Source organism: Primulina eburnea, chromosome 5 (assembly GCF_022965805.1).
Source record: "Primulina eburnea isolate SZY01 chromosome 5, ASM2296580v1, whole genome shotgun sequence".
In the NCBI taxonomy this organism is placed as follows: Eukaryota; Viridiplantae; Streptophyta; class Magnoliopsida; order Lamiales; family Gesneriaceae; genus Primulina; species Primulina eburnea.
Window position 1 is genome coordinate 6,414,119 of NC_133105.1, and position 14,353 is coordinate 6,428,471.

Genomic DNA, 14,353 nt, shown 5'->3' on the forward strand with positions numbered 1-14,353 from the left:
TTTTGACTCAACTTGATGTCAATAATGCTTTTTTGCACGGGGACCTCTCTGAAGAAGTCTACATGTCTTTGCCTCCGGGTTATCAACGTAAGGGGGCGGCTTTTCCTAATAATGCAGTATGCAAACTACACAAATCTATCTATGGCCTTAAACAAGCTTCGAGGCAATGGTTTGCCAAATTTTCCTCTACATTGATTCGGATTGGCTTTGTCCAATCTCATGCTGATAGTTCTTTGTTCATACGAACTCGAGGTCATACGTTTTTGGCTTTGTTGGTCTATGTCGATGACATTATATTGGCTACCAATGATAAGAAGGAAGCCACTGATTTGAAAATATTTTTGGACAGTTGCTTCAAATTGAAAGATCTTGGGAACTTGAAGTACTTCCTTGGTATTGAAGTTGCCAGATCTACAAGAGGCATATCTATATGTCAACGACATTATGCTTTGCAAGTTCTTACAGAAACAGGCCTATTGGGTTGCAAACCGCGTTCCACCCCCTTGGACGTTAACTTGAAATTAAGTATTGAAGATGGTGAGCTACTGCCCGACCCCTTGTTGTATCGAAGATTAGTGGGAAAGTTATTATATCTCACCATCACTCGACCTGATTTAGCTTATTCAGTGAATCGATTAAGTCAATTTGTTGCTTCTCCAAGAGAACCACACCTACAAGCTGTGTACTCCATTCTCAAATATGTAAAAGGCACAGTTGGTCAGGGCTTGTTCTATGCTTCTTCTTCATCATTAAAACTTAGTTTTTTTTCGGATTCAGATTGGGCCACATGCCCGGATACACGTCGTTCCGTTTCTGGTTATTGTGTTCTTATTGGAGAGTCTTTGGTTTCGTGGAAATCTAAGAAGCAACACACTGTTTCCCGATCTTCTGCTGAAGCAGAATACAGGTCAATGGCTGCCGCTACATGTGAAGTCATTTGGATGCTAGCATTGCTTAAGGACTTGCGTATTTCATATAGTGATCCTGCAGTTCTGTTTTGTGATAGCCAATCGGCTATCCATATTGCTTCTAATCCAGTGTTTCATGAGCGTACGAAACATATCGAGATCGACTGTCATATTGTACGAGAAAAGGTGCAGCGTGGGCTTATCAAAGTACTACATGTATCTTCTCAGTTTCAGCTTGCAGACTTATTCACTAAGTCTCTTTTGCCATCTCGATTCCGCATGCTGCTTACCAAGATGAATGTTCACAACATTCACACTCCATCTTGAGGGGGCGTATTAAAAGTGTTAGTGTCAGTGTTAATAGAAAACACGCTTCTTGTCAATACACACTCATATATATAGTTACAAGTGGTTACTGTAAATTCATTTTTGAACATTTTTCTTTCTCATTTCTTTGTACTCGTCTGAAGACTTGAGCTTACATCTATGGAAGTTTTTTTGTTCAATCGCTTTATGATTTCTAATAAATGTTGTTGTAGTATTGACAAGTTAGAGCATAATTTGGGTAATAAGCAAATCCCAATATATCCGAAATTTATTTGATTCGGTTTCGGATTATATATGTCAAAACCTCTGAAACCGAACTGACCGAAAAAACCGAAATTTCATTAAATTAATAATTTTATTTTTATTATATATTTTTTGAGATGATATTAGTGAATGATGAATTATTTTTAATAATATTTAGTTGATTGTTGTTTATGTAATTCATTTAAACTTTATATTTAAATGTTTTACTAAGAAATCGTTTTAAAAGATAATATATTATATTTTATAATATATTTATCTTATTAATTTAAATAATTGTATCAAAACCGAAATAACCGAATCATTTCGGTAGAAAACCGAACCGAACCGAACCGAAGAAAAATGGTTCGGATATCATATTATTTATTTGTAAAACTGAAAATCGAAAAACCGAAATAAAAAATCGATCGAAATCCGAACTGAACCGATCGATGAACACACCTACATTGCTCCAAAAGGTGAAATCGCTCACCTTAGGCGCCCCTCGCCCCCGGTCCGACAAAATTGTGAGATGAGGTAAATCATGGTGACTCAGCCAACCAGCAGCAGCTAGACCTTATGCTACGCCGCGCACAAGGAGCTCCCCCTCATTGGAGGAAATTTAACTCCCACACTGTCGCTTGCGAGATTCGATACCTGGTCATTGCTCCAAGATTCACTGCTGCTGACCAACTGAGCTAAGCTCATACGGGCATGAACACACCTACATATTAGTATACCAAGACTATGAATTGACCTGTACCCTAACAGAAAATGAAAAAATGTACAAAGTTACAAGACCGAAAATGGTGTTCTCCTAGTAACTTAAATTGAAGTTCAACAAGTAATTTCAAAATATTTTGTCTAATATCATAAAATTTCAAGTGCTAATTCCTCCCCAACCAATCTCCCCCACGACTTTCTTTTTCCCAATTTTGTGTGGAGAATTTGTTCTTTTTTTTTCTATGTTTTATGTTGGACGTTTCAAAAAACTTAGAATCGATTCCCTTACAAACAATAGGGCCCAGTCATGTGTAATAGTTCTCTCATACAGATGAGCCCATATATACTGGATAACCTATACAGCCCAATAAATTTAACATTCTAAGGCCGTACTCTATCAAATCACAATCAGGCCGACTAAATTAAGACAAAAACCTTAGGCCCACTTTTAAAATATAACACGCGCGTGTTCTCACCGTGTGGCCTATAATATCCTCTTCTGCTGTCGGCGGGCCTTACTTAATTATTGGTTTAGATTGTTAAGTGTCATTAGCGGAAGGTTCGATCCTGGGTGTGGGGGCGCTGCCCACACCCAAGATCAAAGGTTGAGATTCATATCATAGGGAATAAAAAAATTTAAAAAAAAATAAAAAATTGGGCCAGAAAAAATTCTGGCCCTTGGATATACCCCTACAGGCACTGCCTGTAGGGGTAGGGTGAAATAATCCGTCATTAGCACACATTTAGCATATAATTCTCTTCTTTATAATACACACAAATCAACTTAATTCCACACATTCTTTGCATGCTTCTTTTCTTTAGCATTAATTTTATAAATCAATTCAAATCAAACATAAATTTCATACAATATTTTGGTTAATTAACCATATCATTGTGTGAAAACTGATCGAGACCAAAATTATGATAATTAATTTTTAAAAATTTATATTTTTAAAAATAAATATCATTATAACAATTTTTAATGATCTCAAACAATTCTTAATTTTTCCAAGAAAATAATCAATTGCATGATGTATATTGTAGTAGAGAATAACTTGTATTATTAACTTTATAATGTTAACAATTTATGAGCCTCAAATTTACTCGACATTTCGTATATATAATATTTTCATAGAATATATATTGCATATGCATCCCTCGAATTTTTAGCATTTTGATTATGCCCCTCCTAAATAGAATTTCCGACTACGGCAAAGATATCATTGGTACTTTTGATCATTTGCAACACTTTCTCTAACTCTATGAGGTTCATATCCCAAATGGCTTGCATTCTCTTCTTGATTCACCTCTTCTTTAACATTATTGATCGGAACTTCATCGAACCGGAGGTCGTGGCTCATGCCACCACTCTTCAAGTTGCTATTGAAAAAATTATTTTGATTGACATAACAAGATGGGGAGGCAGAGGGAATTTTCGACAGAATGGCTCCGAGGTTACAGGCCATGGAGGGTAAAAGAGGTGGAATTGGCCACATTGGAATTGATTCACTCATGTCATTTTGTGGGCTATTATACCCCAAAAACATCGCCTTTACGGGCGAATCCTCAGTTTGATCATCGTTTCGCCTTTTTGAACCGATAATCTGAGGCTTATCTTCAAGTCTACATGATGCTTCATTGGCTGCCATTAGTACTTGAGGATTAGTGCAGTCGAAATTCGGATTCTGGGCCGGTAAATACGGCCTTTGTATCATGTATGTGCCCGGTATGCTTTGGAGGGAGCTGAATTTTCTCTGTATGTTTAGAACTAAGTTGAGGTCTTCAACCACCTATATATATCAATCAAGAATCTTGCTCAAACTAATATTAAAGTTCTATGTTAAAAAATTAGACATAATAGGAGAAGGATAGAGACAGACCTTGTCAAATGATCCAAGCTGAATGGCACCTTCTCTTACTGATATAATTGCAATAGTCTGCCAATTAGGGAAACTTTCTGAACTTTGATGTAACATGAAAATAAGCAAAGAAACACAGAAGGTACTTAATTAAGACATTGTTTTAAACCTCAATGCCAGAATTGAACTGAGCCTCCCATGCTCTTGGCTGCTATTACAGACAAAATGTAAAAAAACGTCGGTACAAACATAATTTGACAAGGCGATCTTCTTGAAAATTGTCACGAGATCAAATAATAGTTAAGGTTTTTGTATTTTCTTACGGGATCAACGGATGCATTCCATGAAGAAATGAAGCTAGGATCATTTTCAGTTGGGCTATCTCTGAAAACCCATTTATGGCTATTATCTGCTGCAATTTTACCCACCAATCTGTCAAGAAAATGGCAGTAAAACAAAAGAAAATAAAAGAAAAGAAATATGCCCATCAAGATTTATGATATATTTGAATATTTGGAGACCGATTGAAAGAAGCAAACCCAGAAAACTTTACCCTTCTCCAAAATTATAGACCTCGTGGGACATTTTGAAGAAAATATCAGCACCAAATCTTCCCTTTACGAATCCGCTTCCAGCTCTTTCACATTCACAAAAATCACAAAACCCATCTTCCCAAACAAGAATCCTGATCCAAAACATTCAACTCGTTGAAAGGTTTCTAGTATGAACATAAAAATGAGAACAATGAATAAATCCGTTTTTCTCGTTTTTCCCAAGAAAAACGAAGTACCAGTTTCTTTTATTTCCCTTAGCCCGATCAAGCAAGCTTCCTCCATGATCCCACCTGCAGCAATAAAAAATAAAAAATCAAAGATAAGCTTCACTAAAAAGTCTATAAGCTTTTAAGGTATCAATCAGTCAACAAAAGGGATCCATTATCGAATGCCGCTGATTATATTTGAGCGAAAGAAAAGCTGGTTAGTTTCTTACTTTGGGGGTGGGTAGTTTCTTGGAAGAATCCTCCAAAAGACCGCATATATCCATTTAGAAGAAGAATCCGAAGCTGTACACAGACTTCTGAGTGTGTGCTGTAGTAGACAGTTAAGCATTGGAAGTCCGCCTTCCATTGTAGTAGGAAAAAGGGGGAAGAGAAACGCACAAATTCAGAGATAATAAACTCAACTTTTGTAGTATTTGTAGTGCCCGCATTCACATTTATTGGGAGGAAAAAAAAGCTCCGTTTATACATAAAGAAAATATCATCTCAATTTACCACAGTTTAATCTGCTTAATTAATATATTTTCTGGAGAAATTATTTTATATATATATAGTGTTTAATTAATTAATTTATTTTGAAGTGAAGAACAAGAGTTGACATCAGCAATGCTGCATAAAAATCTGGTCTGGTACTAAATTTGCTGCCCAGCGATGCTGTATAAAAATCTTCTCTGGTACTATATTTGCTGCTGCCCACAAGGCAAGCTGTCAGGACTCGAATCTTGGTTTGAAAGACTGAGATTGCAATGTATGTAAATCAAAATGCATCAGTTTGTTGGTTGGTAAACGACACCAATTTTGCCTCCACCACTGTAAAAATAATAATTAATCACATTCGCTCTAATCTTTGCATACAATCATAACTGTCAAATATCCTAATCTCGCATAACTCTCTATCTGTTTGATCTTGTCTGTAGTCTTCCATAAGTTTACCTGGTTTACGCTGTAATGCACGTATCTGAGATTCATCCAATACATACTGAATGATAATAATTATGTACAAAAAATTATCATGTATTCACAATAAAAAATAATATTCTTAGCATAAAAAGTAATTTTTTCTCATGGATGATCCAAATAAGAGATCCATCTCACAAAATACGACCTGTGAGACCGTCTCACGGATCATAATCTGTGATACGAGTCAACTCTACCCATATTTACAATAAAAAGTAATACTCTTAGCATAAAAAGTAATACTTTTTCATGGATGACCCAAATAAGAGATCCGTCTCACAAATACGACCCGTGAGACCGTCTCACGCAAGTTTTTGCCACTCCAAAATGTATTAATGAAACTCAAAACTTATCTTTTTGGCTAATACCAAGATTACCTACTTTTACATAAAAATTAATTAATTTTCAGAACGCGTAAATTTTTTTGTATATTAAATATTATGATAATTATATTTTAAAAATTGATTATATTTTATTGTCATTAACTAAAAGTTTTACTTTTTAATAATACATATATTTTTTTAATCATAATAACTTGTCGAACCAATTTAAGTGAAATTTTCGGTTGGTCTATTTTGATAATTTGGTTACTGATTTTTAAAATTTGGTCGATTTATTTTATTTTTAAAAAAAATTATACTAAATAAATCAAATTTTCGCGAAAAAAATTTTGTAATTAATATTTTAACTTTTTACTTTATTTATTTTCTGCATTTTTACTTTTTTCGTTTTTATATTACATAATTAAGAAAGTAAAACATGCCATGTAAGATTTTCGTTACTTGACTAGTATGATTTGTATACTGCTACGTTAGCATGAAGTTTATCCAATGCACAAAAAAAAAGCTACTGCGATAAATATATTGCATCTATAATTTCTTGTTTTTTTAAAAAAAAAATCCATTACCACGTTGATAATTTAATCATGTTTGATAATTATATTATAACAATTATTGGGCGAGAAAAATTTTCATTTATTTTATAAAGAAATATGGTAAAGTATAATTATCTATATATATATATATATATATATATATATATATATATATATATATATATATATATATATATATATATATATATATATAAAATGGTATCTCAGCACAAAGCATGGTAGTACAATTTTTGTAGAGCAAAATTAGTAGTACAATTTTTGTAGAGCAAAATTATAACCACACATCCATCACTGATATACTTCAATGGACACTACACTGACAACCTTAGCCCTCTCTAACCAAATTTTGTATCTCCACCTTGAGATTGATGTCCCTTTTCTCCATTTTGGCGACCAACATATAAGAAAAACTGATGGGGGAGTCCATTAAATTGCCTGCTTCAACTTTTAATTCTACCATTATGTTCATCACCTAACAATAATGAGTTTGCTTTTTTCTTTGGGGCAAATCTTGACAGCTTTAATGCATAAAGCTACAATATTTTATGGACCATTTTCCGATTGAACCGAGGTGTGGGTCGATGGGACGAACGAGACAGTACCAGTACTCTCCTCTTCTCAAACTATAATGTTTCAAATCAGACCACGAAAATGAAATATCTATAGGTATTGCGATGATAATTGAGTCATAAGTTAACCCATAAGCAAGTGCTGAATATGGAAACGGATTACTTGAATTTGTGGTTGCATAAACCCGAAAGTCATCGTCCAGCCATTCAGAAAAGATGGGATGCAGTTTGCTGTGTGGTCCTCTCAAATGGATTGGTTTTATCACCTCAAACAGGGGAACAAAAGTACTGGTTTGATCCTTTGTCTCTACTAACATCACTATTGACAACCATCCCCACATCAGCAGTGACCATTAATGTGCATCGTTTATTTTCAACTCTGGGTTCGGTTGGATTAGTTCGAGTGATAAAGTCTATCATTTCATAGATTAAGGGTTGATTACGTGGTGCATGAGCCGTTGTTCGATCTCTTCTCCGACTCGACTGTTGTAAGACCGAGTGCTTACCGCTTTACCAAAAGTTATAGCTGGTGGTAATGGTGCAACTCAAATCTTTTAAACCGCACAGTAGCTCAAGCACCACGGTTCAATCGTTCTACCAAATAGGAACAATTATTGGACCCAACAACTGCTCTTCAGCACTTGCTTTTACTTTCTCGGTTCTTCAATGAAGAAAATAATTTGATCCTTTGCAATCCACATTACTGTGTTGTCCATCTGTTGAGAAGTATTTACAAGTGATGAAATATCAACCATAAAGGGTATTCACTGCCGGCCCCCATGATTGAATTTATTACATATCACAGTTACAACCAAACGAGTGAGTAAGGTTGATGATAAAATCATGTCCTTATCATAACACATTAAACACAACCTAAACAAATCAATCTTCTCCATAAACATTGATTTCTCACTGTACAACGGTTGAGTTCAACTTAATTTTAGACATTGTCCAAATGTATATCAAACAAATCCACATTTATTCTTACTAATCGTCGTACATATGTGCTGTCTGTGCATAATTAAATAAAATGAAAAATCATTAAAAAAAATATTTGTACATAAGTTAACATCTAAGTTCAACTTTTTGAAAAAATTTAGAAAAATGAAAAATTACATAGAAGAGGAAGCAAGTTTTGTTGGGGAAGTTGAGTTTAAAGTGGGTTTTTTTTCTTCTGGGGACCTATGCAACATACAAGTCATAGGCGTCTGAAGTTCTTATTGAATCGATGATCTAAATCGGGCACGATAGACCATTAGTACCCAGTGGTAAACGTGGATCTTACAAGTTAAAACACAGTGGCTATGATAAGAGTGAATAAAAGAAAACGAAAGGATCACATCATGGGACTATTGAAATAGAACAAAGTCATGTGCATACACGTGAAATTTAGGATGTTTATTAGTTCGTGTTCCAAATCTTGGATATGTGTATTTTAAAATGACTGGACTACATCCACTCCCAGAAAACAACGGATACGTACGCAGTTGAGCAAAAGCTAAAAGTCCATAATTTTGTTTAATTTGTCTCACACAACACCAACAGAATAGATCAATATTATATTATGTAATTCGTTGGTCTAAAAGTATTGTTATTGCATGGTTGCAACCACGTGATGGTGACAGTCACAGACCAAAACACGGACAAATTTGATTTATCGAACATTGAAACCATGAATTAGACAACAAAAAACAAGTAACCTTGGACAATTTGGAAACTTAAAAAAACACTAGGCAAGATTACAAAAGTTTACACATGGTAAGTCAGGGTCACTCGCACGAGACCAGTAAATGGTGGTCCTCCACCCACCCACCAATCAATTAGTGAGTGGAAAATCTATGGACTATGTTTCTCACAAAATTGAGTGTCCGATCTTTAGGAACCGAAAAAGAAAAAAAAATCTTAGACAACTTTGCATGGCAGGATTAAGTATCAGAATTTATGACAATTTAAGTTCACCTAAAGCGTTTCTCTTTAATGGATAGCTAGAGGTTAAATAATCCACCCCAATGTGGAGGCTAGTAAAGAGACTTGACAACTACAATTGTTGGGCAGAACTTTCCGCAGTGATATCAATAGCATGGCCCTCTGTCCCTTCAATAATAATTTGCCCCCACCTTCCCTTATCTTTTGGGATATACTGTATTTTTTCCATGAGAAAATCCTATTGGTTCTGTTTCACACTAATGTTCAAATTCTCATCTCTTCCATGAATATAACATGATAGTCCATTGCTAAATCATCAAACAACTCTTACTCTCACAAGCCCTAATGGCGCTATATGGATCTCCTACTATAATTTTTTTTTTTTGGGAATTAACTCGGGGATTGCAAGATTTTTTGTGATACTTGAAAAGATTTCTGTTTGAGTACGCTATTTGTGTCTTCAATCACGACCTTACATGGCTCTAACTGTTGGCCGCGAACATGCCTAAACAATCTTCAAATATCCAGCCATGATTTTGCCAATTAAGTTTTTTCTTTAGTTGTGTACTCATTTAAAGTTTAATCTAATTTTATCAGATAATCGACTTTTGAATTTTGTTGAATTTTTACATGGCATTAATTCATTGCCAAATAACATAGCCAGACAACTAATGATGTAAAAAAATTGCTAAATGAAAAGAAAATATCCTGGCTTAACTAGGACCAAATAATAAGTATCGAGTGTGTATTGTCCTTGCCTATGGCTGATATGTACTTTAGCATATTTTCCAGGCAGTCACCTTATGCTTTATTGGATTTTGAGGTAGGTGTTCAGGGAAATGCATCATAATGAGGAAGCTTCCCAAACCTGAAAGCATTTTGCCCTATATATGTGGTCCTGACAAGCCAAGTGCCAAGCCTTGAAATCAGATTAGATTATGTTCTCAGACTGAAAGGCTGCCGGCAACACAGCTAAGTATGATCTTAACGGAAGAGAAAATATCTAGATATATCTCCCATTTAATTTGGGATGAAGATACAAGATTCCATTTCGTAATAAAACATTTAAGTATTTTACTATGTTTCATGGAGTTTCTACAGGCAAGAGCTGCTCATAATCGGATTATAAACAAAATCTGTTCTAGTCCACGACGCTTCAGGAGATATGATAGGTCAACTCTAGCAAAGGAGAGATTCACTACTGGCGCTACAAGTAATAATCGATCTCCAAAGCTAAACATAAAAAGGCCTTATTCCACCTGTTAAAGCCTGGCAGTATTTGAATCATCACCAGAAGCTACATTCTTCCCATGGTAACGCTGTTTGATCAACAAGAGGTGGTATTGGTAACCGAAAAAAAAAACAAAGATAGGAGATGTAGTGGAATATTATAAAAACAGGTAGACTTTGAACTTGCCTGCTTCCCAAATGTAAAAGGCACGTATTTATATTTGATCATGTGCATTATTTGCCTCTTCATTGTCGAAACGAACAGAATCAACCAATAGAAAAGAAGAATTGGCCAAAATACTGGCACGTCAAAAGCACTGAAGAAGGTCAGCACAAAAACAAAGCCGAATGCCTTTGTGAGAGAATGCCTGCAATTGAATTACCAAGAACATAGAAAGGATGAGAATTTAGATGTACACTACATAAACTCAAAGCTGGTTCATGAATGAAAAAATAAAGGAATTAGGACATAATCCCCAAGTATTCTATCATGTTAAAAATGGGAGAAGTCCAGAGCAGCAAAAGATTTCAACCACGCTTTTTTCATTGCTCTCAACTATGGATTACAGGACGTAAACATTGAACTTGTTTTGCATAGAATCTCAGAGGCAGGGAGAAACGAAACACGGACGCCCAAAGTATTGCTAGTCAAGGAAACAATACATAGTAATATTTGATATGTCCATAAGAACAAAGCTCATCCACAAAGACACTTAGGGGATTTATGTCACTCATACTGGAGCTTGATGACGTCGACTACTGGCACAAATTCAACAGACAATAACATTGTTCAAGGGCAATAATTCTAACAAAGGGGTTGTTTTACATGCAAAAGATACCATCTTATTTCAGCACAGAGAAAAATTTGATTGAAGAGGTAAACCAATGGTTTCATTTTTATCACTTGAGGAATGCTACAAGACACCAGGAGGGACCTCTCAATAATTCCCTGCTTCATTTAACCAATGTCCTCAAAATCTAGTATACAGATAAAATGTGAATAGGACACAATAAAGAGATTAAAAGAAATTAGTACGCGGCATAACATGATGATATCTATTCAAAGATAAATGTTTGTGTATAAACGTAAGCGTCCATTAGTATTTACAGCAATTTAATTTATATTTTTCTTCAAGTCTTGCAAAATTCAAATGAAAAATCACAACACAAATTTCTCAAGACTTACAAAATCAATTGAATCTAAAGTCAAAGCAACCATTAGCCAAAATTCATACAGCCACTCGACCTCCAAGTCCCGAACTCCCTCAAAATTTGAAGAATATGGGATAGGATTATAGGAAGTAAATGAATGGATCAATGCAACTTTATCGTTTTTATCTATAAACTTATTTTGAATAAGTCTGAAAAAGCCGTGGCCATGCCTACATGGCATCTCAACTTAGTTTTTTAAGCATTTACCATACAACATTGGTTTTGTCAGGGAGAATACCCATATCTGTGTGTTATATTAGTTGGATACTGCACTAAGTCATTTCATAACGAGTTGCGGCATTTCATCTCGGGCTAAACTATACCAAGAATGAGATCAAGAAAAAATTTATGAATCTCAATGATTTTCCAACATATTTAGTTATTTAAGGACCATCAATTTGGATTGCTGCACATGCTCACTCCAATTTGGATAGTTACACTTGCTCACTGGTATTAGCAACCAGTAGACTAAGCGTAGCAGCTCTGCGGAATTTCTAGGGAGTGTCTGGTTTTGTTCCGAACACCAATTTTTCTATCTTCAAAAAATAACAGCATTAACTGATCTTCATTTGTTTTCTAAAAGCTCATTTTCACAAATTCCAACATAATTATTCCTTTTTATTCAAATTTTCATGTCTCTCGAAATATACATTATTATTACATTACATCAATTTGAAATATCTCTGAAATTTTTTAATCATGCATGATATTAAAAATTCAATTACCAACCAAAAACGTGAACAATTTGGCTATTACAGTGTTTTGAAAAAACAGAACCACACGTTCATTTCATTACCTAATATATTAAAACTCATTTTTTTCTGAAAACAAATATCTGGAAACACGGGAAACAAAAACCAGACACACCCCTAGCATCTATGGAGATATCCATAATCTATAAATACTAAGCTGGGTCATCCATCCATATACACTTGCCTCCTCATATCTAATTGCTCCTGATTCTTTGATAGGAAGTCTGCACATAGTGCCTCCTACAAAAAATATATCTTCCTTCCAGAGATGCCATTTCTAAAGTGTTTGGTACGACTAATTAGGATCCTTGACATTATTTTATTCCACTTATCGTTTTGGAGGTGGATTTGAACATGTTTATTGAACAACTCAAAACTATGGTAGAACTACTTAAATCAAATACAAAGCCTTATATCTCACATATGATTTTTAATTAGAATCAAATAACACAAGAAATATCAAGCTTCAAAACGCTTAGTTAATGAATTCATCATTTCTGTGAACATCACTTCGCACACACAGAATAATCGCCCATATGACAAGGTGCAATTTTGTGTCTAGAGTAGCACAAGATTGTCGATTTCAGAACAATCATGGATTCAATAAATGAGATTTTATCTAACCAGAACTTAAACTCGGGGAGACGGCGGACAAAGGGGCGGAACTCCTCGGATCCCCGAGTAGGGAGCGTGGGGCCGTCGTTCAGCTCTCGGATCTCGGGATCCACCTGTGGCGACAAAAACGCAATCAACAGCTGCAGGATGTAGATTCCCAGACCGTACGTGGTGATGTAGAAGCCCTGCAGTATGTACACACGCAATGCGTACATGAAAGCGATCACCGACAGGAAGATCCACCGGTACAGTACTAACGGAGTCGATTTATCCAGTAAGTGCTGGTACCACTGCCACATCGCGTGGCTGAATTGCGCCGCGGCGGAGGCGGCGGAAGTATCGCCGTGGTCGCCTGTTCCGCCACCCGCATTCATTTTAGTTTATAATCCGTTTTTTAAAATAATAATGATAAAATGTTTTTGTGACTTTCGAAAATGTTTTGTACAAAATGAAAAACTGCAAACGACCTCTTCTACCTTACATCATCTTTCAGGGAGTGTTTGGCGGGGTGATACAGTGAGTTTTTTTTTAATCCACCTTATTCCTAGTTTGATGCGTGATTATTTAATACGATTATTTATATCACTCTTAATCTTTCATATTTTTTCAATTTTACCCTTCTTCTATATCCAAACTCACCACCACTTCCCTCCACCACCGACCACCGACCGTCGTCGCCGACCGATAACTTCCGGCCGGTAGCCGTCGACGCCACTGACTGCTGGCAGCACCGACGTTGCCGGAACGTCGCCGTCGCCGGACCGCCGCCGCCGGAGTGGAAGAAGAAAAAAATAAGAAGAAAGGACAATTTTGTCCTTTCATCAAAAAATTCAAAATTTTTCTACACTTAAAAATCATACCAAACATAACATCATATATTACGTTCCTACAACCATCATTTTCTTTATCATTTGCTTACTAATCATTAGTTTATTTTATCTTCCAAATCAAACGCAGCCACGGAAAACTCGACTTTGTGTTAATAAAAGATTAAATAATAATAATGAATTTAAATAATTAATAAAAATGTTAAAAAAAGGAAATGAGTGGTAAGGATGATCGGTAATTTTTTTAAAAAAAATTATTTTATTTCGTGTATTTGTCTGTAAGCTTTTATATTGTAATTATGTATAATTTATTTTTTAATCATGTACAATTTTTATTTGTTCTTAATTATATTTTTTAATTGAATAAAATACTAAAATTTTAACATTATCGTTAGAACATCGTCTCAATATGGTAAAATCTTTTGATGAACATGGACATATCGAGAGAGCTTCATCTCACTAACATCCTCCAACTATTCAACATTATCTTAAAAAAAGGGAAAAGTTGGTTTGTAAATTGATGTGGATTTATGTG

The 14,353-nt window shown here is 35.1% G+C and overlaps 2 protein-coding genes across 3 annotated transcripts; both read right to left on the reverse strand.

Annotated features, from left to right (window-relative positions):
- Positions 1–3,319: 3,319 nt before the first annotated feature.
- LOC140831695 (uncharacterized) lies at positions 3,320–5,292 on the reverse strand. Of its 2 annotated transcripts, none has more exons than XM_073195446.1 (7): positions 5,048–5,292; positions 4,848–4,901; positions 4,611–4,742; positions 4,381–4,489; positions 4,227–4,265; positions 4,079–4,135; positions 3,320–3,988 (listed from the first exon to the last, which is right to left on the reverse strand). In XM_073195446.1, exons 1-7 carry the CDS (start codon positions 5,182–5,184, stop codon positions 3,419–3,421), a joined length of 1,098 nt encoding a protein of 365 aa, XP_073051547.1. In that variant the 5' UTR covers positions 5,185–5,292; the 3' UTR covers positions 3,320–3,418. The 2 variants fall into 2 exon arrangements, with proteins under 2 accessions (XP_073051547.1, XP_073051546.1); XM_073195445.1 differs by having other exon boundaries at positions 4,227–4,268; positions 5,048–5,290.
- Positions 5,293–10,161: 4,869 nt separating this feature from the next.
- LOC140832743 (protein RER1A-like) lies at positions 10,162–13,429 on the reverse strand. The gene is made up of 3 exons (XM_073196907.1): positions 13,001–13,429; positions 10,600–10,780; positions 10,162–10,501 (listed from the first exon to the last, which is right to left on the reverse strand). The coding sequence occupies exons 1-3, from the start codon at positions 13,363–13,365 to the stop codon at positions 10,445–10,447; spliced, it is 603 nt and encodes a 200-aa protein (XP_073053008.1). The 5' UTR covers positions 13,366–13,429; the 3' UTR covers positions 10,162–10,444.
- Positions 13,430–14,353: the final 924 nt, after the last annotated feature.